Here is a 24608-nt window from a genome sequence, read left to right as displayed (position 1 = left end):
TGGTTTATATAGTGAGTTTATGCTCCATTTATGGTGTCCTCCTTAGAAATCCAAGAACCGACAAACTGTGCGATATACGCTCGCATGGCTCAGTGGTAAAGCGCATGACTCGTAATCATGAGATCCCCGGTTCAATCCCGGGTGTGAGCAAATCATTTTTATTTTTGCATTTTGTTTTAAGCATCCTGCTATTCCAAAAACAATGTTCGCATGGCTTAGTCTGGTGTCCACGGTTCTCGGTGACTGAGGTTTTTGCCCGTCCACTTAACGGGACGCGACCTTTAATTCCTGTATACAACAGTTGTATAACATTGGAGAGCCGAGTGGTGATATACCGCCCTGTGCACCGCCTGTCTATAACATACCCCACCAGATCACGTGCTATCAAATTGGCTTTAACTGGCAGAAATTGGAAGATATCTGGATACAAAGGTTTAGCCCAATATTTCGGGGGTCCCACTGTGGTTTCTGTGCTAAGAACAGAATTTTCAATAAATGTAGCTCGCCTGGCAAAACTTATTACTTGTAATCAAGAGACGCTGGGTCTCTTACTGTGTTTTTCCTTATTTTTGAACCCTTTTATTCTGTTTAGCCTCATATAGTCAAATATGTGCCAGCCCTTCATCAAAAAGCTCGCATGGCTTAGTGGTAAAGCGCATGACTAGTAATCATGAGATCCTCGGTTCGACTCCGAGTGTGAGCATTTTTTTTTGCCTTTATTTCAAATATTTTTGACATGTAATCTTGCGAAGCCCACCAACACCGGTGTCACGATTACTAGGCTCGAGTATGGCTCGAGTATGAGATCATTCAAACCTGAGTGGATAACCATGCCAAAAACATGAGTTCAGCGAAATCAACTCCTGTCTACCAGATAGAGGAGTAGTTTGCATTCTTTTTTTGCATATATCGTTGGTAGTTTATGTTAGTTCTCTCAGAGCCAATCCAGATCTTGCCTCTCTTGTCTCCCCATCTGTATTTCAAATTAAGTACTCTTTCATTGCAAGACCCGGCTCGTAAAAGCCCCTTTAAGGCTGCGCCGAACTCCTAAGGGAGTTGCCCCCAGTCAAAATCATGCATGTTGCTATTGTCTTCCTACTCTGTAATAGGTGTACAAATGTTATTACGATGGTATATAGGTAAGCGTTTTCCACATAAACGAAAACTAGGGCCCAGGGAATACTGCCTACACCATTCCATGGAGTCCCATTAAGCACTCAAATCGGCGTTCAAACATGTCTAGATAATTATTTCGCCAAGTATTGTCGACCGCATATGCGACCTCTGGCATTGAGTAACCAAGCAAAAAATAAATGAAGCGGTCGTCATCCTAGTTGGCCAAGCTCACATGGGGAAGAACAGTAGAGAAATTGGGCGCAAAGGCGACATGAAAATGCGGTCGGAGGCTAATTCGTGAACCGGAAAGCACCTTTGATAGCGTGAAACCTTAGAATCCGACCCAAAAAAAAGCTTATTCGGGCGACAGATCTATGTATGTAAAGATGGGAGTGCGAGGCTTCCATCAACAGCTCGCATGGCTTAGTGGTAAAGCGCATGACTAGTAATCATGAGATCCTCGGTTCGACTCCGAGTGTGAGCAATTTTTGCTTTAGCTATTTCAATTTTTTTTTGACATAAATTGGCGGTCTTTTTCTAAGTTCTTGTTTAGTGCTACCGGTATATACATATGTAGCTGAGTACTTCGGGTTTCAACAAGAACCAGCTCGCATGGCTTAGTGGTAAAGCGCATGACTTGTAATCATGAGATCCGTGGTTCGACTCCGCGTGTGAGCTTATCTTTTTTTTTTTTTTTTTTTTTCATTTTCCCCATTAACCTCCCCTCCAAAGCTCTTTGGGGAGTAGGTAGGAGCAGGTCAAAACCATGCATGTTACTATTATTTTCCCACTCCGTAATAGGTCGATATTATTACGGTAGTACGTCGGAGTACGGAGTAGGTGCCTTCACTATAGGTAAAAAACTAGGGCCCCGGGGATACTGCCTAGGTAGAGCATTCCGAAGTTGACCGTGGGTGTCCTACTAAGCACAAGTCGGCGTTCGACGTATTTATAATTATTCTAGATATCTAGACAATTGTCGACCGCGTATGCGGCCTCTGCCATTGATCAATCAGGTAGAGGAAATAACCGAAGGGGTCATCATCCTACTTGGCCGTGCTCGCATAGGGTAGAGCAGTAAAAATGGGTTCGAAGGCGAAAAAGGTGGTCAGGGGCTTAATTGTGAGAATCCGACCTCAAGGCTCGTTCCTGTCTCGCGTATGTAGGCGAAGATGTGGCAGGCCTTCATCAGCAGCTCGCATGGCTTAGTGGTAAAGCGCATGACTAGTAATCATGAGATCCTCGGTTCGACTCCGAGTGTGAGCATTTTAGTTTTTAATTTTTATACTTTACTTTAAAAAATATCTTCAAGATTTTTGATCTTGTCCTGATGTCAAGAAATGCCGAGGTGATGCTATTGGAGTACCCGATCAAAGAGGACCATGCGATGATTATACGGGACTAAATCTGGGGTTGGGTTGTGACAGAGTATTTTGATGGACATGGCCTTTGAAACAGTTAAGACATGACATGTTGCAAATAGAGTCGACAGTGAAACAGTGAGGCTATTAACCAATCTAAGAAGGCTGGAGCGCGTAAATCATGGATCACATGCGGTGACTCGGAATGACATGAAACTTGCTTTTCGGGCTAGTTCTTGAGATTGTTAGCTCTTGAGATTGTGTTGATAGTACCGTAAGCAGGAGGTTGTGCTGCGAGAATAATCATAATCATTGATTCATTCTGTTAGAAGAGGTCTAAGTTGACGCCAAGATGCACTGTGGAGTGTGAGATTGATCGGAGAGTTGTAGAAGCTAAGAATAAACTAGGAATCCGACACATTCATTACCAACATAGTTCTCGGTGTTTGTGGATAGATGCCTTGGAGGATCGCCCAGCAGCAAGAATTGGACGCTTTGTTTGTGGCTTGGGACCTCATCTCCAGATAGATAGCTTGTTCCTTTCTCCTTCTACCTTCATCCTTCTTCCCTACAGACAGTCATCAGTATCTAATCGACCCCGGGATGACCCACGCTTAGCCATAAAGGCGAGCGTATACGGTATTCGCTCTTCCGACACCACACAGGAAGCTCAAAATTTTACAATGAGCCCAGGCTTTAGGGTCCCTCAGGATCCGTGTTGTTTGTACCTCCCAATACTGGTTTGAAGATATGTACTGATTTTCTCAGTCTGCCCAAACTGCGGTAATCTCCTAGCTATTGCTAAAGCCGACATGGACCGAAACAACCCAACTGAGGCGAGCCTGTTTCCGGAGGGCTTGAAGGTCATATGCCGCACATGTCCCTACACATGCAGCATTCGAGAGATTGCGTTGGAAGAGGTCGACTCAGATAGCACGGAGGAAAACAACGATCACAACGACATCGCCTCTAGCCAAGCTGATCCACACAATGAGCTTAGCAGATACACCCAGACCGTCATGGAAGAAATCCGCCAGCTTCAAGGTGGCCAAATTCCCTGTTTCCTTGCCGATAAGCTCTACCCGGACCAGGCCTTCCAGTTTCCTTCCCGAGCCACAAACCCTCGCCTGAATAACCCGGCCCTACAGCTTATTGCCAAAGACCTTCTCAGAAAAGTAAGGCTTCACGAGACTCAATGCCAACGTTATGGGGAGTTTCTAGAGTCCAATCAGGGGATTGAGGATGCCCTCTATAATGCTTTGACACCGACAGCAAAGGAAGCTCTCGAAAAACCCCCAATCGGACTAGCTGAGTATGCTCATCAACTCTAGCAATATTAAGTCTAGTAGAGACTGACTTGGTCTAGATTGATCGACATCGGAGGTAGTCCTGAGAGAGACGAAGGTACTGGGATCTATCTTCACATCCTTAAGGCACATACCCTGTTCTATCTTTACGTCGGCCGGGGTATTGTATTCTCCGAACGGATCAGCTTTCACAACGATCCCGCGAAAAGAGCTAGACATCCCTCGCTACATTACAAAATATGGGAATTGCTTGAAAAAATGGATGGGTTTGAATCTATTTTTGTCAAGCTTGCTACATTCGATGACCGTCCGCGAGGCCCCGCAGAACAGCTACCCTTGAATCTCCAGGAAATGTTTTTAGCTTGCGTTCTACAGACATTAAAGCCCTCTGATCTTGAAATATGGTTACCCGAGGACGAAGGTGCCCAGAGACCTTGGGCAGGGCTAGGTCTCAACATAGCTCTTCCCTTGTGGCAAGGATACTCCTCGGAGGATAATGTACCCTACGATCAAGTGAAGATGACAGGCACAGAGTTCTCAGCAATGCTTCGCGACAGCGATGAACTTCGTCAACAATGGGCAATCGCTGTACGCGATGCTTATCAAAGTCTTCGCACACACCCCGACTCCCGAATCCAGGGACTATGGTTCTCGGATTTTCGAAAATTTTTAGAAGCTAGAATTACAGACTCGCTTCCCGCTGGATATCACACACATCAGATCCGTGCTAGGGAGGGCGTGAAGGCTTTATTTGCTGGGAAGTCATTACAAATATGGCAGACACAGTGGGGATATTATCATGCCCAGTATTGCGATTATGCTTTCATGCTTAGGCACATTAAGCGTTTTTCTTTGGACCAATATGTTGCCGAAAAATCCGGAAAGAAAAATGATCATTATGGTAAAGTATGTGGGAAGACCTTCTTCATTCGACCTGTGTTATCTGAAAGACCAACTAGTCTGCGATACGCCCGCAAGGCTGTCTCAACTGATCCTTGTGTCCGACTTATGGTTCTCGCAGATATGGACAATGGGGACGGAACGGGTCCACTACATATTTTGTCAAGCTCAGGGGACGCAGCGGTGACAAAGCTTAACCGAATGGTGGATATTTTTGAGGGAATAGGGTATTATCAATCTCTGGCTCTGGGTCATGTACATGTACCGAAGAGACCATCGAGACAGAATTGTTCCGAGGTAGATGTAGAAGAGCACTAGTTGCCCGTGGTTTCCCCTCGTTACAGGCAAATGCATTGTCTTTCTTCCCTCATGTTATATTGATCTCTAATTGGTCTATGCCTCAGTAAAAAGGTAAATAGTGGACCTACATATATATGTACCTAGACTAAGCTCGGCCAGCGTACGATTCGGGTAACGACGGTTAGAGGGTAAGACTATAGGGGTGCATAGGTATAATAGTGCCCTGTTTTTGGCAAGCAACCCGTTTGGCGCAGAGGTGACTCCACAGTATTTCGTAGGGATATCTCCATGATATATGTACCGAGATAGTTGGTCTTCTCGTATTAAGGAATAAAGTGACTTCAGATTTGCTACTTCCAATTCGACCTCGAGTCGATTGACTAAACAGGAGACTTACACGAATTCATTGTTGCGGTAGCACTATAAACACGATAAAATCGGACTCGAAGGTAGAACTGATATCCCTTTCGCGCCTTAGCGGAGCCTGGAGAATCTAAGGCTACATTCCGGAGGGTCACGCAGCTTAGTCTTTTCGATATTCTCTTTTCAATGCCCAGGTGCCCAGATAGACTGGTTAGCTTACTAAAGTAGCTGGTAGGTCTAGGTAAGGTTTATTCTAAGGTCCCTTTCTTCCATAGTCATTCATGGCCTTTATCCCGGCTTCGCCATCAAACTTGCCCTCTTGTTAGCCTTATTAGGAATATGTAGTACCACGCTGGAGGACGTTCCGGACCATTTTTCCGATCATCTCCTTATCCTTAAAAGGTTCAAGAATTTGGACCCAAACATCTCCGCGTCGGATTATAATTGCGGCCTGTCAGCCGGGGCCTTATCAATGCCCCAGAGTGTGGAGGGAAGAAGATCGATGAGCCCAATGATGATCGATCGAGTCATGATCCCCGGATGTCACCTCCACACCACGAAACACGCGAAGAAGCTTGGTAAATCTTGGTCGAGCCAGACTGTGTTGATCACCCGGACCAATCGGAAACACCGATGTTATATTTATAGGGTCGATGTAATGGCCTCTTGGCATTGCTCTGGGAAACCCCCAAAAAGCATTTAATTAGGCTCCGGGGCCCCGGTTTATGTCTGTCCAGAATGGCGGTTCTTGTCCTTTTGGGTGCTGTTTTGCCGAGAGCCCTTGAATTGCTTTTGTCAGATACCTCACTACAATGAGTCACCACGAAGATCCTTTCTCCAATCATGATCAGGCAGATGGTGATGTGGAGAAGCAAGATGATGGCGACGGTGATATCCATTCTCATGGGGGCGCCTCTAGGCCCAGCCGCCGAAAGAAAGAGGGTGCAGATGGAGCTGTCGATGGACAAGACAGAGAAGAATTGAAAGAATTGGAGTGCTATGACAAGCTAGGATATTCCTTTTCCTGGTGGAAGAAATGGGGTATCCTCTCTGTCATCTTTGCTGTCCAAACGTCTATGAACTTCAATGCCAGTTTCTATGCCAGCAGCATCACCCTGTACGCGGCGCACTTCAGCATCTCAGAACAGGCCGCACGTGTTGGTCAGATGGCGTTCCTGGTGTCTTACGCATTTGGCTGCGAGTTTTGGGCGCCCTTCAGCGAAGAGTTCGGTCGATGGCCAATAATGCAGCTCAGTTTGCTCTTCGTCAATATCTGGCAACTTCCCTGTGCTCTGGCTCCCAACTTCGGCACCATTATTATCGGCCGCATTCTCGGCGGCGTGTCCTCCGCCGGTGGTTCCGTAACGCTCGGCATGGTAGCAGACATGTGGGAGCCAGAGGGCCAACAATATGCCGTGGCCTTCATTGTTCTATCCTCCGTGGCAGGATCCGTCATTGCCCCAGTTGTTGGAGGCTTCGTTGCAACCTTCCTTGACTGGCATTGGAATTTCTGGATTCAGCTTATCCTCGGAGGCTTTGTGCAAATATTGCACTTCTTTATTCCAGAGACCAGGTGCGGCATCCTCGTCACTAGAGAAGCTAGGCGAAGACGGAAAAACGGGAATATGGTATGGAGTGGTGACGAGCTGAAGAAGACTCGCATGTCCTTCCGTTGGGTTTTCATGGTCTGGATACGCCCATTTGTTATGTTCGTGCGCGAGCCTATCGTCCTGTGCCTCTCTCTGCTCAGTGGCTTCAGCGATTCACTCATCTTCACTTTCCTTCAATCGTATACGCCGGTATACAAGCAATGGAACTTTACTACGATTACAACTGGACTTGCATTCCTTCCGTGAGTGCGCACGATCCTGAACTTGAGTTAATTCTAATGATTATACAGACTTATGGTGGGCTATTTCCTTGCCTATTTTTCGTTCATTCCATGGATCTATCGGCATTGCAAGATTAGAGAGAAAGATCCCGATGCTCTTCAGCCGGAAGCTCGTCTTTATTGGTTACTTTGGAGTAAGTATTCTCATGTTTGATCGGTTGGTCTCATTACTCACTAGTAACAGCGGCCCCTCTGTTGACGATTGGCCTGTTTGGATTCGCATGGACTAGTCTCGGTCCACCCCATGTCCATTGGATTGCGCCCATGATCTTCTCGACTTTGATAGCTATTGCTAACGTAAGTCAAGAATGGACCTCTCCCTTGATACGACACTGATGGCTTATTCCATGATTAAGTATGCCATTTACATGGCCACAATTGACTACATGATTGCCTCGTATGGTCCATATGCCGCCTCTGCCACAGGAGGAAATGGATTCGCGCGTGATTTCTTGGCCGGTATTGCAGCGATGTACTCAATGCCCAGTAAGTGATCACAATCCTGCAACAGAATATCCCCTGACCGCGAAATACAGTGTATATGAACATGGGTAAAACACACAACCTGGAATGGGCTTCCACCTTCTTGGGCTTCATGGCGATCATATTCACTATTCCAATATACATATTCTATTGGAAAGGTCCTAGGATTCGAGAACTGTCGCCATTCGCGCAGACCTTGGCTTCCGACAGAAAGAAGGCTGGCCGCAGGGTTTCTTCCTGTGGTTCCGGTGATCCAGATCCTGTTGAAAGGTATCTGTCTGAACGTTCCTCGTCGGAGACCAGAACCAGATCCGGCTGAAAGGTGCCCGACACGTTTTTCGGAACCAAGTCTATTGAGACATGAAGATGGTATACGTGTCTAGTTTCACCGTGGCTTGGGTTGAGTCTCACATCAGAACGGTGGGAAGAAAAGTATGCATTTATTGATACAGGATTTAAGAACCGGTTGCATCAAAAAGCTTCTCTGTGGTTTTATGGAGGCATTATTCGTGCTTCTCAGTTTCTGTTAAGCCTTCATCACGACTAGATTAGGGAACTGTTTTTGTTTTCATTTTTATTGTTTTGATATATGTTATAATGGACCTGCTTTCACACGTTGTGGTATCTGCTACATACACTTATGCGTGATACAAGAATGGCATCATCTCTTCAAGCCCTAGTCATAGCCAACACAGCGGAAATAATTTCCGATAAAGCACGAGCGGCGATATTCTTTAGTATATAACAAGTGTATTTTGCCCGCAAAAATGTTTGAAATTAAGTAGAAGGTATATGGTTAAATACAGTATAGTTCGTGGCCCTCAATGGTATAGACATAAATCAACTAACATCATTGATTCCAAGAATCCTGGAGTTTCCGAATGGCATATTCAGTAGTCCAACCCAAATCAGCTTCGACGCCCCGTAGCAGATCAACAATAATCTGATGTTCCTCTGGATTTTCAAGACACTGTCCGACAGCGACAAGAAGCGGGACCATATATATGCGAACTGCACCCTGGGGGCGACCCAATGCAATGCCGCTGAGTTCACGGGAACGGAACTCGACCTCTTTCGTGACCTCCCGGTACCCTTGTAAGCGGTCAAAGGCCGTAGACGGTGCACTGATCACATCTGCCGGACGATTCAGCAATAATGCGATGCGCCCGAAATGGTAATGTTGCATGGCAGCAGCACAGGTTGTCAAGCTATGGAATATTTCGGGGAATGGCAAGTAACTCCCTTCGGCAGCCTGTGATAGATCCTTGGGGCGCTCGATCCGCACTGAAGAGCGGAACGTTTCGGGCAGATTTTCAAACCACGTTTGGAATTCGAAGCATAGTTTGAGCCAGGTATCTGTGTCCGGATAAGGCAGTTGAGCGGCATTTGTTGTGCCCTGGATTTCAGGTGAAGCTGCCGGTGATCCGGTCCACTGCGCGAGCTGTAACTGTTTGGACCTGCTGAGGAAGTTGATGACTTTGGCAACAAGCCAGATCAAGCCATTAGCAGCCTGGTCATCCTGCGATAGAGTTGACCCGTTCCGGATAAGATGAAAGTCTTTCTGACCATTGATTGAAATTCCTGCTGCCCGCCAGAGGGGCAGGTTCTCTGGATCGAAGTGTGTAGGTGAGCGGGTGAAGTAAGAACCGAGATAGTCTTGGCGAGCGAAATTCCAAAAGGCAGCCCGAATGCCATGGGAGAACAGGGCTGATTCTGCCACGTGTAAACTGAGAAGAGAATCAAACAAAGGGCGGATGCGAGAAAGTTGCCTGGGGTCTAAGTGTTAGTAATAAAACAGCAACCACCAACGAGTCTGTCTTACATGTGCCACTCATCTCCAGGCATGTCTAAAAGCCTGTACATGGTAAGAAGCGTAGCAGTCGCCAACAGATCCTCTGTCTTTCGAATGACTGTTACGTCGTTCGGATCTTCACTCGCAGGTTTCATGTTCGCTTGAGTCTGACCAGAGTTGACCCATCGACAAAGTATCTCAAACGGGGATTCCAAAATAGCCGAGCTCGACACAGTGGTATAGCCATCGGACGTTATGTTATTTAAATCCGAAGCTGCCAGGTAATAGTAATTGGCAGCCTTGAGGAACCAGTCAACTTGAGTCGCATTTGGGTAGGTTTCGGTAGTCGCAGGGCTCGTGAACATTCCGCCAATGGAAGCCTTGACCCCTTTCAAACGAGCTAGGTGTTTTGCTGCTAGCGCTGCAATGGCGTACTTCACGGAAAGATTGTTGATGGCTCGAATAGGAGCATGGACGGTGAAGAATTTCTGAGTATCCGACAAATCCAACCTAGTTATATTATCAATACACTGTACGTGCAAAAAGAAGTGACAGTTGTACGCACCATGGACCTATGACCTCCGAGTAATGTCGAGTGAGGAACGCGATCTCGTGTTCAGTTCCAGTCATGAGTTCCGAGAAGATATCTTGGAATTCATCTCTTTCACTTCGATGCGATGAGCTTTCGGAGATGACTCTTTGGTAATCGGGGCGCCTATGTGGAATTGTGTCGTATGTGTTATCAAATGCTGGGAAACCGCCGGTGGCTGGTGAAATTGACTTATACATCGCGTTTCTTGTAGATACGCTGCCTTCCTCGAAGCCAGAGAGGGAATTGTGAATAGAGATAGCTGGGCTTTCTGAGGCATGCGCGTTTGTTTGCTGGTTACTCCCCATAGCAACCTCTGACCGACTAGAGGGGCCAGACATCTCTACTATCATCGGGTCATCTCTTGAGCCTAACCTCGTCTCCCCCATCTGGAAGGGAATAGCAGGATTAACTTGCTCTTGACCTTGGTTCCATTGCAACACCTGCTCGTTAGGTCCTACTTGCGAGCCTTTTGGCTGCGTTGCGTCTGAAACCAGCTCTGTGGGGACCTATCACAAAGCATAAGTTGTCTGGGCAGAAGGGTAGCTGGCGGTTTGACCTACTTTACTTGAGCTGAATGCAGAGCCTGGCTTTGGATGAGGCTCCCGATATGGAGCATAACGGCGCCTTACTGTGGCTCCTTGATCGATGAATTTGCGGGTCTGAACATATCCCGGGCATTCTACCCCGGCGGTGGTGCACCGCTGACAATGAGGGCGAGTCTCATCACACTGCCACAGATTAGCATCAATCATCAAAGCCATGTTCAGATTTAGTGAAACTAACTTTGAGATGCCTCTTTTTGCAACGTTCGCAAGCCTTGTTAGATGGCACCCCAGGCATTGTGGGTTCCGTGCCAGGATAGCGATCTCTAGGGCTTCGTGCTCAATTATTGTGAGGGCATTGCGTAATCTCCACTTTGCGTTTTTATACCACACGGAGTTACTTCACATTTCGAAAATACATCAGGTGAAGATGCTATTCGAGGGCAAGAAGTCTAGAATGAATGATGCAAGATGCGTCCTTGGCCCGCTTGAAGGGTGATTACATAATCTCACGGGAATTTCTCGCCTGGAACTCGGAAATCAGGTCACGTTTTCCCTGTACATCCTGTCGTCATATCTACTTTTCTTCAACAAAGACCATACATCATGCTGCGGACACCGTCAATTCTCGTTGATAGCCAACATGGTACATCTACTCCATTGGTCCGGTCTATTGAAGATTATGATCAGATACGATGGGGCTCAATCTCTTCAACACAGCCTGTTCTTTCAGGCCCAGAACAAATTGGCGTATATCACGAATGGATTGGTGTGCCACGATATCAGATTGACAATGATATCTGCTAATTACTCATCGCAGATGCTGGGAAGCCTCATAATATAGTTTGCTGGGAGTGCCGTCTACCTGATAGTCTGATTGGTTGCCAGACGTGCTGTAGATCCTACCATACAGCATGTCTATTGGATGTGGTCCGCTCTGCAAATAACTTCCATTGCCCGTCTTGTCGGGCAAGGGGCTGGGATCATGCACCGCCCCAGTTCCCCGTGCCATCCCCAGCTCCAAGTACTGGTGGGACAACTCCACACAGCCATTCAGAGCCATCATCCGGAAATATTCCAATTCTTGGTGATAGATCACCAACGGCATCAGGTCGTAAATCTTCAGTAGCCCCGCGGATGATGAACGCCCCTACAATGAACTGTATTGGTGAAGTCAATTCTCGCGGTACGCCAGCTGAGGTATTTCCTGTTGCAGAGACGTACCCTCGACTTCTGGAATATCTAGCGCTGCCAGATGCTGAGATAGGCCGCCATGCCCAATCATCACAGTTCAAGCACCAACTGGGAATGGCGATGAAAGAAATTGAATCAAATCGGGCATCAATGCGAGACAAGGCGAACACCCGAGAGGACTATTCACGATTACAGCGCGAGAATGCACAGATCAAAGAGTACCTTGATTCTACGCACTCACCCCGAAATTCTGCCATTCCCAGCCCTTCGACGGTTTCACACAACATCATCTCAAGACCGGCGTCTGAGCAAAGGGGGAAGGCTTGGGACAGCCTTGCTCTTGACATGTTTTGACTGTTCGTGTCTGACTGCACGAATCATTTTTGACTCATAGTCAACGATGAAGTTGAAGAGTTGCAGCAAAAGAACGAACATTGCATGTCTTGAGCTTTCGATTATCCGACACGATCACTTCCAATGGCCTCGATATTTATTTGCCCAACATCATTTCTCGACGTTCCAGATGCATGTTGGAAACCCTGCATTTCGCCGAAGAGGTCCCGACCGGTCGATCGTAATGTTGATCATGTCACCGTCACCGTCTCCCTATTTTTGACATAAAATGGCGCGGAGAAGGTTGCATGAAATGAGGACTTTGGCTCAGACTTGGCTTGTCGCTCTCGGAACTGACGGATCAACCCCTGGAGGGACAATTGTTGGAATAAAATACGGCATTATTCCACTCGACCAACACAAAAACCACGGTTAATGTGTATAGCCTAATGGAGGCCATACCCCAGTTTGACAACAATGTTCCCCGCAGCTCGGAGTAATTGGCTTCCCTCAATCTCAACGATCGACAAGTCAGGGATGCGATCATTGAAATTTCCCTTTGACTTTGTTCAAAGCGTCTTCCTTGCGCATATTCACGCTCTTGACTCCTTGATCTTTTCCTATGTGAGGAGCAAATGAACGTGGCAGGGGTGTATTCCGGGCCCAGATGTGGTAGATGTGACACCATTTTGGGCGAGCATTGAGGTTACGTCCACTGGTGAATTGCTCCTGCATATTGTCATTTGGCCGAAAGTCCGAGGATACCAGGGATGCGACTGGCGGTTTCCCCATTTTCCCTCTTTTCCCTCGAAAGGCAGTTCGCATGCCGATCTGATCCGGAATGCTTTCCCCCGCGACTTGTTGCCAATCCCTAAATAGGGAGCTTAACTTCCGAAGTGGAACGCGTCTTTTCTACGTCTCAATTGTAAGGCTGCTGGGTAGCTATTAAATTATCTTCGTGGATGGTTGTGGATAGTCCCCTGTTATGCCACCACAACATCCCTCCCTCCGCATGGGACTCCTGTGTAGCATCCTAACGGCCCTCTATGCTTCGAACGCGATAGCCACAAAGGATTATTCGGACGATTTCGACGTTCTGAAATATGTTGATCCTTTGATTGGCACCGCGAATGGAGGTTTGTCTTGAATATGACGAGCATTTCCGTCAGCGAAGGCTCACAACTCTTACAGGCCATGTATTTGCGGGTGCGACTTTGCCATTTGGTAATACGAACCCTACTCAAGGGCTCCACGTTTGTATCTAGAAAGGTTAACAAGTACAGGCATGGCCAAAGCCGTGGCGGACACAACTGGCGAGAATCAGGCTGGCTTCGCTTATGATACGGAGGTCGTGACCGGTTTCTCACACATGCATGATTCTGGGACTGGCGGCGTAAGTTTTCGCAGATTGTTGGAGACCATGCCCTCTATCTGACTCGCTTCTAGTCCCCGTCAATGGGAAATTTTCCAATCTTCGCGCAAGGAAATTGCCCGCATGACGATATTAACCAGTGCAAATGGCAACAATCGGACAGGGCAGCTGTGTGGGACAGAGAGTCCCCCGAAGCTCGCCCAGGATATTTCAGCATTTCATTGGCGAATGGCGTCCACGCGAAAATGACAACCACAAATCGATCTGCTTTATATCGGTTCACCTTCAATGAACCTTCCAGTCAGCCACTCAGTCCAGTGGTCCTGCTAGATTTGATGGATTTACCTCGGTCTCGAAGAAGTGGAAGTGCCGACGTGGACCGATCGACTGGCCGTCTCACGGGAAGTGGCACTTTCAGCCCAAGCTTTGGTATTGGCAGTTATAAGTCATATGTCTGCGTTGATTTCAAAGGAGCAGAGCTTCGTGACACCGGCATCTGGGAGAGAAACCAGCCAGACATCAGCAGGCGGACGCTGAACCTCGGGTCTGACGCATCATCATTTCTCTCGGCCGGTGCATTTGCCAGATTCTACGCCCCTAAGGACAACAATATTCTTGTTCGAGTTGGCGTTAGCTTCATAAGTGTTCATCAAGCTTGCTCGAACGCGGAGCGAGAACAACCCGACTTTGATTTCGAGGGCACCGTTTCCGCTGCCGAATCAGCTTGGCGAAAGAAGCTGGATGTTATCTCTGTGGATGCGGACGGAGTTTCGTCGGATCTGCAAACGGTCTTCTGGAGCGGAGCATACCGAACATTCATCAGCCCCCAAGACTATACCGGTGAAAACCCTCTCTGGAAAAGTGACGAGCCTTACTATGACAGCTACTATTGGTGAGGCAGCTTGGCTTCGAAACAATGACTAGCATGCTAATAATACCACTCAGTATATGGGACTCTTTCCGCAGCATTCACCCACTGCTGACCCTGGTTGACCCTTTCTCACAATCCCTCATGATGCGCAGCTTGGTCGACACCTATAGGCACGAAGGATACTTGCCTGACTGTCGCATGTCACTCTGCAAGGGATTCACACAAGGCGGTTCCAACGCAGATGTGGTTATGGCAGATGCGTATCTGAAAAAGGTTCCAGGTATCGACTGGGACACTGCATATGAAGCTGTTGTCAAGGATGCAGAGGTAGAGCCAAAAAACTGGGATGTGGAAGGTCGCGGTGGCTTGCGGAGTTGGAAAAACCTCGGCTATATTCCTCTTGATGACTATGATCCCGATGGCCAAGGTACACACACTCGGAGTATATCGCGGACGGTGGAATATGCCTACAATGACTTTTGCATTGCCGAGATGGCACAGGACATGGGCCACCAGGCCGACTATGAGAAATACACGAAACGGTCTGGAAACTGGGTCCACATGTTCAATCCTGACCAGAGGTCAAGCATCAAGGGGGTCGACACCAACTTCACCGGATTCCTACAACCTCGATACACGAACGGCACATGGGGCTACCAGGACCCGATCTTATGTAGTCCTCTCTTGGACTTCACCGGTTGTTATCTCAATCCTGATGGCCACGAGACGTATGAAGGTAGTGCGTGGATGTATACCTTGTGGGTGCTCACTTATGCTTTATGCCTGTACTCGTTACTAACGATTTGCTTACAGCTATGCACCCCATGACATGGGCGCTCTTATCAAGACGCTTGGCGGTGCCGAATCCTTCACCTCTCGGCTGAGCTATCTACATGACTCTGGTTTGCTCTATATGGGAGATGAACAGGCCTTCTTGCCCGTCTATCAATTCCACTACTCGGGACGACCAGGTCTCTCGGCAAAGCAGAGCCACTTCTACATTCCATCCCAGTTCAACACGACAGTGAATGGTATCGCTGGTAATGACGATAGTGGGGCCATGGGCTCATTTGTTGTTCTGAACATGATGGGTCTGTGGCCAGTGCCCGGTCAAGATGTTTATCTGATCACTCCACCGTACTTCAAAGAAGTTAGCATTCGAAACGCCCTCACTGGAAAGGTCGCCACTATCCGCAACGTCAATTTCGATCCTAGTTACGAGTCCATCTATATCCAGAGCGCCAAGTGGAACGACAAACCTTGGACAAAGAACTGGATCACCCATGAATTTTTCGCTGACGGCGGTGTTCTTGAGCTTGTGCTGGGACCTAAGGAGAGTGAATGGGGAACTCATATTCAGGATCTCCCGCCGAGTTTGAGTGATTATCACTGAATTGTTGATTGGGAATTGAGGAGCAACTGCTGAGAGAGTGGCAGCTTTATACTACATGAGTATTTCACTAAACCTTTTGCATGAATAGTGCCGAATATGGTTATTTTGCATTATTCTCATTCGCGTACTTGACTTGGATTCACAACGCAGGCCCTTGGTTTACCAAACCACGAGACAGCATGGTTATCCCTTGGACTTAAGGCAAAGTGTATCCTCCATCAATTACGAGGTTTGCACCAGTCATATAGCTAGACGCATCCGAGGCGCAGAACACGTAGGCCTAGATGGGGTTGTCAGTCAATTTCTAGAGGAACTGGATCTGTGGAATCTCACCCCCTTCAGCTCATAAGATTCAGCCATTCTCTTAGCAGGAATCAAGTCGAGCCATTTGTCGCGCCAGTCCTGGGGGAAGCTATCCAGGATTTCCGTAGCGATGTAACCAGGCGAGATGCAGTTGACTCGGCAGTAGTCAACCCACTCGACGGACAAGCACTTGGCTAGCTGAACAACCCCCGCCTTGGACGCATTGTACTATGCAAGAATAAGCGACATGAAAGGTACCATTTCCAATAGGGAACATACCGCCGCTTGCTTTTGTGGTTGATTGACCAGAGTCGCACTGACAGAGGCCGTGAAGATAACATTTCCTCGGCCTTGTGCTTTGAATATCCGACCAGCAGCTTGGGCCGAATAGAAAGCACCATCTAGATTGACCTTCATGATGCTGCTCCATTGATCGGAGGTGTAGTCTTCAGCGGCGATGTTCGAGGCAATGCCGGAGTTAACGACCATGACATCGAGTTTCCCGAACTCCTTCGCGATCTGCTGCACAACCGCCTCGATCTCAGACTGGATAGCCACATTGGCTTTGTACGCTGCTACGCGTACGTTGTTAGTCGATGCGATGTCAGCTGCGATTGTATCGGCGGTATTGGATGTGTGATAGACCACGGCGACCTTTGCAGATTGTTAGTTTGATTGTGATGGAGCATCGGGTGGTGTGGCTTACATTTGCACCGGCTTCAGCCAATGCCCTCGAGATTTCAAGACCGATTCCACGAGCGCCTCCTGTGGCAGAGTGTTAGTGAGACGCTTTTGGTGGTCGGGAGAAACCGTACCAGTCACAACTGCGACCTTGCCTGTCAGGTCGAAGGCCTTCATGACATGCTGGTTTGGGGGTTGTGCGAGGACCATTTTGTCGTATTTGCTGTTGGACTCGAGGTATTGGTACGAATTCAATCAAAACTTCAACGGAGAAGGGCGAAGTTGGATCTGAGCCATTTCCCCCTCAATCCCCGCATCGGGTCATCTCCGACGTGATCTCCAATCGTTGTGACTTCCTCCTGCAGCTGAAGGCCATAAGGCAACTCCTGTAATGATCCGGGATCACTCTGTTCCTTTCTGGGTGCTTGGCTGTTGATTCACTTTCCCGTTGTTCTGGCGTGAATTGTTGACACAGCTGGGTGAGGTGGTTGGCCGAGAGGCATCGAGACATCGATTCAATTTCTTGAGTCCCTTGAACAATTGCTTGTTCTCTCGGTTGAGCTCATAAGCCCAGAGGAGGGCGAGGGCTTCATTCTTTGTGTTTTCCATTGAAGACGGGGGATTCAGAGGAGTAAAGAAGGGGAGGAATGAAGGAAAGAGGACTTTACGCAGTTTTACAGGGAACTTACAGTCCAAATACTCCCATCTATATATGTACATATGTAAGTACTCTACTTCTGATCTCTACGTGGCTCATAAAAACCAAAAATAATCGCAGAAAGGGCTAAACTTCATTCCGTTTTGATCAAATACCGAGACACCGTATCTTCAAAGATGTCGTCAATGTTTCCTCCGGGTTTCCCTTAATCACTCATGGTATCGCCCTCATCCTCGGTATCCTTATCCTTGCCATGAGCTTCTTCATTGGAAGCTTCCATTTCATCAAGCTTCTTCTTCAGACGCGAGTACCTCATCTGAGCGGCTTTGTTCTTGATGCCAAAGTGCTTGGCGACGGCTGGGATGTCAATCTGTGCGATAATGTTAGCATATACATATGTATCTAGGTAGTTGAGATTCATGAGAAACCAACGTTAACATCGGAGACCTTGTGGCAGACCCATAGGAATAGGAGTTGCTTTTTCAGATCGGAGTCTTTGGGTTCTTTTGGCTTGGATGGGCTTTTGCCGGCCTTGGGTTGGGTGGGAGCCATTTTGGGAGATGGTGGATGGTGGATAGTGTAATGATGAGTTCTTTGAATGTGGTGATGTTGGAGAGAGGAGGAGGAAATAAGGAGAGAGAGAGAGAGAGAGAGAGAGAGAGAGAGATCGAGGACGAGGACGAGTTTTTATCATAAAGAGACTCGTGGACTTAGCAAACAATTCTGTCTCTCTCAATTTACTTGAACATAAGTTCCATAGTATTTGACTCTCTTCTCTATTAATCTATCAAAATCGGGGTATATGACCATAATCAAATCAAATAAAAGCCATCTAGAAATGTTCAGAAGAAATCCACCCTTTGTCTTCACTCGAGATTCTTAACTGGATGTAAAAAGATAGGAGGCAGACAGAGCCGAGGGTTTTCCTTCTCCCACTGCACACAATTAGCACTAGAATATGTCAACCGGAGCATGAACTCACCTCTTTGGCGCCATCATAGCCTAACCAGGCTCTGTACAGTTTCTCCGCGAATTCGGAGTTGAACATAAACGTTGTGTTGTACATAATATCATCATGTTGACCCCAGCTCCAGATACTGTTAAAACCAGCATTGACCTGGCCAGGCTCACCCGGGTTGGCGCGGCGGTTCAATTCCTCGGGGTCCCATTTGGCGTCATGGTACACCGGCTGAGGGATCTGGACAGCCTTCAAACCATAGTACAAAGCCCAGGATATAGGGGACATTTCGGACGCGAGCCCAACCCCCGATTTGACCTTATCCTTATGCAACAGGCCGAGTAGTCGCGCCGAGATGCGAGACATTGCCACAACAGCTGCCCAGCGCGGAGTCTCTTGATCCTGAGGGAAATTGAAGACACGGTCACGGAAAGGCCAGTCTGTACCAACTGGGTTGAAATGGGGCAGCCAGGTAATCAGATCGGCTTCTTCACCCACACCCCAGCTGCCTGGTTCATCCGCTAGGCGTGGCACAGGGGGGATTATGGCTTGTCCTTCGATGTCGATCCCTTCTGCGGGACGAGGACCCCAAACACTACTGTTGTCATGGCCAGGCATTTCCTGGTCCACCTTCTCCATGAACTCTTCCCAGGTGCCGTGGACAGCAGGGATATAGAAGTGAGAGTTACGCTCCCACAGATATTTCCGTGGCTGCTGTTTCGCAAACTCGGCTGCCTTGTGCAGAAGGTCGTACATATGGCCGGTGTATCGCGAGTCCATCTCGAATTGCCAGACATAGTCGTACTGGGGGTGTAGTCGTGAAAAGATCTGCGTGGGCTGAAAATACTGTAAAATCGCTCTGATAGAATATCAGTAGGGCGGGTCTAGCTCTGGGGGCGAACACATACACATGAACCTCAATCCCAGGATACCAATCCTTCAATATCTCCGCGTTAAACCATACCGCCAGGCTACGCAGCTCCTGTGGCAAGTGCTTCGCATTGAATGCCTTCCAGGCGGCGTGATCATCCTTTTTGGGTAATTTTTTGCCTTGGGAGTCAATCAGAAGAATAAGCTCATATTCTGCACCCGAATAGAGTGACAACTCCATCAGCATAGATCGAATGTGATACAAGTCGTTCTCGGTGTATTTCATTCCGATCCAAGATCGTAGTATAACGGCTGTCCGGGGCTGCATCTTGTCAGTTCCGTTCAAGGGTTCGCGAGGCTGCACATCCGAATCCAGTGACTTGTACAGAGCGAATATCTTCCCTTCGGATGGCTGAGTACGATATCGAACACTATTGCGCTGCAGGCACTCATATTGCAAATGGGCCCAGTCCACCTGTTCCCAGTCGATTTCGGAAGCTTCGTTGGAACCGAATGTACTATCCCAGCTATGGAGAGTGGTCTCATTGCCCCCAAGGTAACCGTATGCACCATATCGGGAGTAGCGATCAGCACAGAGACTCTTGTTCAGATTCCACGACTCATACGATCCGAAAATGGGAGTTGGAAAAACTAGCCTCTAACAATTAGTTTCCCGTCGACTCCTGAAATATCCCCCTGCGCACCTGAAGCATTCCAGCGAAACCCGCTCATCATCATATCTTCATCTTCGCGGCTCAGGAGTCGTCCTTGGGGCCCAATGCATGGGTGATAAGACCCCTTTGACTTCGACTTCCATTCTACACTATCATAGTGTGGATAGGGGTCATTGATCACTTGAGCTGAAATTCGAGATTGACCGGCGTAATCGCTCGGGAATTGGTCAACGGATTGTTCTGCAGGGCTGATACAGATCAGGATGGACCAGTAAAGGGGAATAAGAGGGATCTGCAATTACTTTGACAGCTTCACTCGCAATGGGACTACTACAGCTTCTCTGGAATAAGGAATGGTGAACGACACCACCAGGAACAAGGCGATAGCGAGGCGCCTTGGAGATCTGAAAAACCTCCGGAAGAAATCCATTAGAACCTGCGAAATCCAAAACATTAATTTGGGAGCCTTGCAAGTTTTATAACTCTCAAGAACTGCCCCAGTGCTAGTGGCTTGGCTGGGGTTCCTCTTGTGTGTTTGGCCAATCGTAGAGAACAGTGAGTGCATGGAGACTGCCCAGGTGCCGAGAGGTCCGAATAGTAAAGAATATTTAACTATTCAGTTAGTTACTTACTAAATAACTAAATACCTGGTCTTCTTTTAGGGTTGGCTTAATTAATTCTCTTATAGTCGGATCGGATCCTCCCCGGATCTGCTATCTTTCATGTTGATCTTTTTAGCCCTACTTTTATATCTACGGAGTACAGTGTAGAAGGAAAGCCAAAACAAAATATGTACTCGCCTGAATAGGGATATCACTGTGTACTCAAATACTAAAACAAGTCCGAATACAAACATCCGTGTGTAACGCCAATCGCCCAATCCGATACGAAAATGCATACCAAACAGGCATTCCAATATGATTACACGTATCTCTTCCAGAATCCTCATGGGATTTCACTAGTCAGTCGCAGTTCGTCGACCCCATCCACTGAAGAATCCCCCACCGCCGTTGCTGGGCGGTGTCCCACCTGTCTTTGGGGCTTCGATGGGAGATTTATTGGCCAGGCTGATCCGCGACTGCGAGAGTCCAACAAAAGAATGGCGGTTCTCAGGATTGGCCTGGGAGGACTTGATCATTTTCCGGAATGAATCCAACTTGCCCTTGACTTCCTCAAGCTCTTGCCTAGCAACCGCCTCTGCCGTCTTAGCAGTAACCAACTCCATGAGCAACGCCTCTTCGGCGGGTTTGTTGCCCTCCGTTGACAAAACGCTCTGCAGACCCAGGCTGCTTGTCCGTCTGTTATATGTGGGGCTTTTTGTGGAGTTGGTGCGGGCTAGCTTGAACTCGCGTAGCCCACTAGTGGGAGATTGAGACTCGCTAGAGTCTGCTGTAGAGGATGTGTCTAGCGGTGTTTCGGATATAGGCGTTTTGAGGGTACGCAGCTCCCGGTTCATGCGCTCGAGTCGCTGTCGTTCCCGATAACCGTCTTGAATTCGACCCCGAGCTTCCCGTAATTGCTCCTTGAGGGACGAGTTCTCCTGTTCAAAATCGTCGATGCGCCGGGTGAGGTTCAAGCATCGACCGACTTCCACCTCGTGCATTTCCTTCCATCGAGTAACATCGTCATTGAGCTGAAGCTTGGTCTGAGTGATTGAAATACGCTTCGGGTTGACCGATTCAAAACGTGTTTGAGCCTTCGCTATTAATTCGACCGGTTGTGTCTCAGTTGGCTGTTCCCTGATTTGGTTCAACAGCTCCTTGGCTAGGACATGGTCTTCCTCCCGCTCTTCTCTCTCCTGCTGCAGTTCACGGGTGAGGTTAGCCTGTTGGCGCTGAAGATCGCTGAGCGCCATCACGAGTTCTTCAATCTGGGTATGTAGGTCGCGGTCTTTGTGATGTGAAGACATGTTGGATTTCACGCGCGACCTTTGACTATCGACGCTAGCTGCCGCCGTTGATAATTCAGTAGCAGCAGTACTTGCGTCGGACGTAGTCTCGACGGAATTGAGAGTGGAAGTCAGGCTCTGCTTGGAGGTAGAGCGACGAATGGTACTGTTCTGACGTGACGGGCTAGTATTCGGGTTGAGTGACTTGACCGAATTGTGGGAGTTCGAGGAGCCCGCCCATAGTCGTCCAAGGAAGCCAGAGGCCGTTGCCTGCATCTGCGGAAAGGAGGGTCCGGATGGTGAGCCTTTAGACTGGTTGTAGCTGGCTTCAAGGGTTTGAAGACTCTCATTCGTCACGAGAGACGTGAGAGACACGAAATCATTAACGAGATCGTCGGCATTGAAGGCGTATCTGAATATCACGGGTTAGCGGGGGTTCTTTGTTTCCAACCTTTGTTTTGTGCGATGCCCGAAACTTACGTGTCCCACAAGCTTCGAGATAGTAACAGTTGCATCACGTCCTCAAATTCGGTGCAAGCCAGAATTCTCTTCTCGTTGCGCTGCATCAGGGAAAGTGCAACTCGCATCAGAGTCTCGCATGCGCCTTCCAAAAAAATAACATCATAAATTCGAAGAAGCATCGGTAACGGACAGGCCACCGCAAAGAATGATAGGAACCACTGCGATACGTAGACCGGCTCAACGTGCAATGCTTCTAGATGTTGGAACAGGACCGGCCTGTGTCGTGCTAGAAGATTTTGGAACTGATAAACGTGAAGGTGTAGACCCGAGAGATCTGGAAGGTAGCAAGTTCGGAGCTTGTAGTGATCCATGAGGCTACAATACGTGATGCATCAGTACGACTTATCCAAGTTAGGTCATCGTCCAAAGGAGACTTACCGGACAAGAACACAAAAGGCCTCAGCATCCGTCATGTGCATGAGCAGAGGACCTACCACAAACCCGAGACCTTGGCAGTAGCCAATCTTGGTATCATAAAGACTGAAGCATCGCAACACCCGGCCGAGCATTTGTTGACCCTCGCCGTTCGGGTCGCGGAACATTTCAACATTGGGAAAGCTGCGACCAATATCTTTCCCAATTAGCCCATCGTACGGACTAGTTTCACCCGAAAGTCTTTGGAATTCATTCAACAGAGTAGGATCGCGGGCTCCCGCTAGGCTGGGCCACACCACCCCTCGCAATGGGGGAGGCACACCCCCTTGAATCTTATTCGAGGTCAACGTCGGCAAACGCTGAGCAGTCTGATGGTAATCGGCAACAAGTGCAGCCCAAAACTCCAACTCGGTCATTGGGGGAGGGGGTAATTGCGAGTATCGCAGCTCTGCCCGAGCGGGATCCCTAATGAGTCGCTTGATGTGGTGTAGTGACTCAGAGCGCGACTGCCGCTGGTGTATTTTACCATTAGGAGCCTCGGGTATCCGAGATTTGGGGTTGGTCGCCAAAGCATTATTTTCTTGTTCAAGTCGAGCGAGAAGCAGGGCCGTGGACTAAAATTAGGTCAAGAATGTTAGCACCCGTTCTAGAATTCTGCAGCTTGTCACACTTACTTCATCGGACCCCTCCCCACGCGGTTCTTGTTCTTCTGTCTTATCAAGGTTCTCCCAATCCAGCTCATTGTCAAACATCTCGCCTGTCGGTCTCTCCCTGTCTGCGTCCGGGGTTTCGGGAGTGGGGGTGGTCCTCGCCGCGCCCTGTAGTGGCACCTGTCCAAATGACTCCTCACTCTCCTTCTCAAGATGGTTCATCTCCACTGGGGTTGGGGGGATGTCAAGAGTGCGCCAATCCGGTTGGGTGTGCTCTGAACTGGACTGATTATCGGATAACGCGACGGTGACCATTGAGTCGTGGTTAGGCGCGTGCCTAACGCTGGGAGATGCTGGCTCGGAAACTTCCATTGTGACGCGACAGAAAACAGAGTATGTTATTCGAAGGATGAAGGATGTCGACGCGTTATGGCTTGATATCGGAGGATAGCAGGGTTATTTCAGGCGGATTTTCAACTGCATAGCTATGCACTTTCCCAAGTCCGAGTATTCAAGAAAAACCAATTCCTTCCAGCAGAAGTGGGACCTATGACTCTAGACTTGTATCCAGTACAAGAAGAAAAGGCTGGGGAAAGGGAAAAAAAAGAAAAGAAAGGGAGTCAGGAGAGATCCCACCTATTTCGTTAGCCCCCCCTTTAGCTTTCCCCTCGTGGAGTCTCGGCCCCGTCGATCATCCTCATACACCGACTGTTTGACCATTGAAATGAATAGATTATGGCATCTTGGGCTAATACGGAGGAGATTATATTGTAATTACCTTATATCAAATATACCTAGGTAAGATAATCCGTATGCTAGCTACCTATTCATATCTGTTCTTCCCCCACACCGAAATTGCTAAGGGATTTTGAGTACATTGCACTAGTACATGTACTATATAGTACGGAGTACTGGTACTTAGTACATGTATGCTGGAAATTATGATGAGCGTCTCTCGAGTCGCCTTATTTGGACTGCATATTGCCTGCAGGTACGAAGTACAGCCACCCATATTTAAAGGAATAAAAGGTCAAAGGGGAACTTGTGGTTATACCTTGTATCTTTGATACACCCAGATGTTCATCTGTAATATTCCTTAGCTTTCATTGGCTGATACCTTAAATTAGGCGGACTTTATTGGTGGAACCCCTTGGCTGATATTGAAATACAATTACCACCCCCTGACTTGTCCGTCTCATCTCAATATTGAGGCTGGCCA

The 24608-nt window shown here is 48.1% G+C and overlaps 9 protein-coding genes across 9 annotated transcripts; 4 read left to right on the top strand and 5 right to left on the bottom strand.

Annotated features, from left to right (window-relative positions):
- Nucleotides 1-3289: 3289 nt before the first annotated feature.
- Nucleotides 3290-4526, top strand: N7489_011923 (uncharacterized protein; the record flags this gene model as incomplete). The annotated part of the gene is made up of 3 exons (XM_056717672.1): nt 3290-3789; nt 3844-4372; nt 4473-4526. 3 exons carry the CDS (start codon nt 3290-3292, stop codon nt 4524-4526), a joined length of 1083 nt encoding a protein of 360 aa, XP_056565294.1.
- Nucleotides 4527-6159: 1633 nt separating this feature from the next.
- Nucleotides 6160-8040, top strand: N7489_011922 (putative MFS multidrug transporter; the record flags this gene model as incomplete). Its single annotated transcript, XM_056717671.1, has 5 exons — nt 6160-7199; nt 7248-7372; nt 7423-7535; nt 7595-7724; nt 7775-8040. 5 exons carry the CDS (start codon nt 6160-6162, stop codon nt 8038-8040), a joined length of 1674 nt encoding a protein of 557 aa, XP_056565293.1.
- Nucleotides 8041-8571: 531 nt separating this feature from the next.
- On the bottom strand, nt 8572-10945 carry N7489_011921 (Zn(II)2Cys6 transcription factor domain-containing protein; the record flags this gene model as incomplete). Its single annotated transcript, XM_056717670.1, has 5 exons — nt 8572-9490; nt 9544-10023; nt 10079-10611; nt 10666-10833; nt 10889-10945. 5 exons carry the CDS (start codon nt 10943-10945, stop codon nt 8572-8574), a joined length of 2157 nt encoding a protein of 718 aa, XP_056565292.1.
- Nucleotides 10946-11784: 839 nt separating this feature from the next.
- Nucleotides 11785-12195, top strand: N7489_011920 (PHD finger protein; the record flags this gene model as incomplete). Its single annotated transcript, XM_056717669.1, has 1 exon — nt 11785-12195. One exon carries the CDS (start codon nt 11785-11787, stop codon nt 12193-12195), a length of 411 nt encoding a protein of 136 aa, XP_056565291.1.
- Nucleotides 12196-13159: 964 nt separating this feature from the next.
- N7489_011919 (glycoside hydrolase family 92 protein) lies at nt 13160-15810 on the top strand (the record flags this gene model as incomplete). The annotated part of the gene is made up of 6 exons (XM_056717668.1): nt 13160-13310; nt 13366-13398; nt 13458-13567; nt 13621-14438; nt 14492-15175; nt 15231-15810. 6 exons carry the CDS (start codon nt 13160-13162, stop codon nt 15808-15810), a joined length of 2376 nt encoding a protein of 791 aa, XP_056565290.1.
- Nucleotides 15811-16006: 196 nt separating this feature from the next.
- N7489_011918 (SDR family oxidoreductase) lies at nt 16007-17004 on the bottom strand (the record flags this gene model as incomplete). The annotated part of the gene is made up of 5 exons (XM_056717667.1): nt 16007-16090; nt 16144-16341; nt 16393-16767; nt 16820-16878; nt 16929-17004. The coding sequence occupies 5 exons, from the start codon at nt 17002-17004 to the stop codon at nt 16007-16009; spliced, it is 792 nt and encodes a 263-aa protein (XP_056565289.1).
- A 192-nt stretch (nt 17005-17196) lies between these two features.
- N7489_011917 (uncharacterized protein) lies at nt 17197-17403 on the bottom strand (the record flags this gene model as incomplete). The annotated part of the gene is made up of 1 exon (XM_056717666.1): nt 17197-17403. One exon carries the CDS (start codon nt 17401-17403, stop codon nt 17197-17199), a length of 207 nt encoding a protein of 68 aa, XP_056565288.1.
- A 254-nt stretch (nt 17404-17657) lies between these two features.
- Nucleotides 17658-18004, bottom strand: N7489_011916 (uncharacterized protein; the record flags this gene model as incomplete). Its single annotated transcript, XM_056717665.1, has 2 exons — nt 17658-17822; nt 17885-18004. The coding sequence occupies 2 exons, from the start codon at nt 18002-18004 to the stop codon at nt 17658-17660; spliced, it is 285 nt and encodes a 94-aa protein (XP_056565287.1).
- Nucleotides 18005-18318: 314 nt separating this feature from the next.
- Nucleotides 18319-23761, bottom strand: N7489_011915 (putative GTPase activating protein (Evi5); the record flags this gene model as incomplete). The annotated part of the gene is made up of 8 exons (XM_056717664.1): nt 18319-18387; nt 18435-19269; nt 19319-19931; nt 19985-20202; nt 20914-22254; nt 22323-22679; nt 22743-23353; nt 23414-23761. The coding sequence occupies 8 exons, from the start codon at nt 23759-23761 to the stop codon at nt 18319-18321; spliced, it is 4392 nt and encodes a 1463-aa protein (XP_056565286.1).
- Nucleotides 23762-24608: the final 847 nt, after the last annotated feature.

Source organism: Penicillium chrysogenum, assembly GCF_028827035.1.
Source record: "Penicillium chrysogenum strain IBT 35668 chromosome Unknown utg000005l_segment0_segment0, whole genome shotgun sequence".
In the NCBI taxonomy this organism is placed as follows: Eukaryota; Fungi; Ascomycota; class Eurotiomycetes; order Eurotiales; family Aspergillaceae; genus Penicillium; species Penicillium chrysogenum.
The sequence above is the reverse complement of the archived record's forward strand: the minus strand, read 5'-3'. Positions and strand labels throughout refer to the sequence as shown.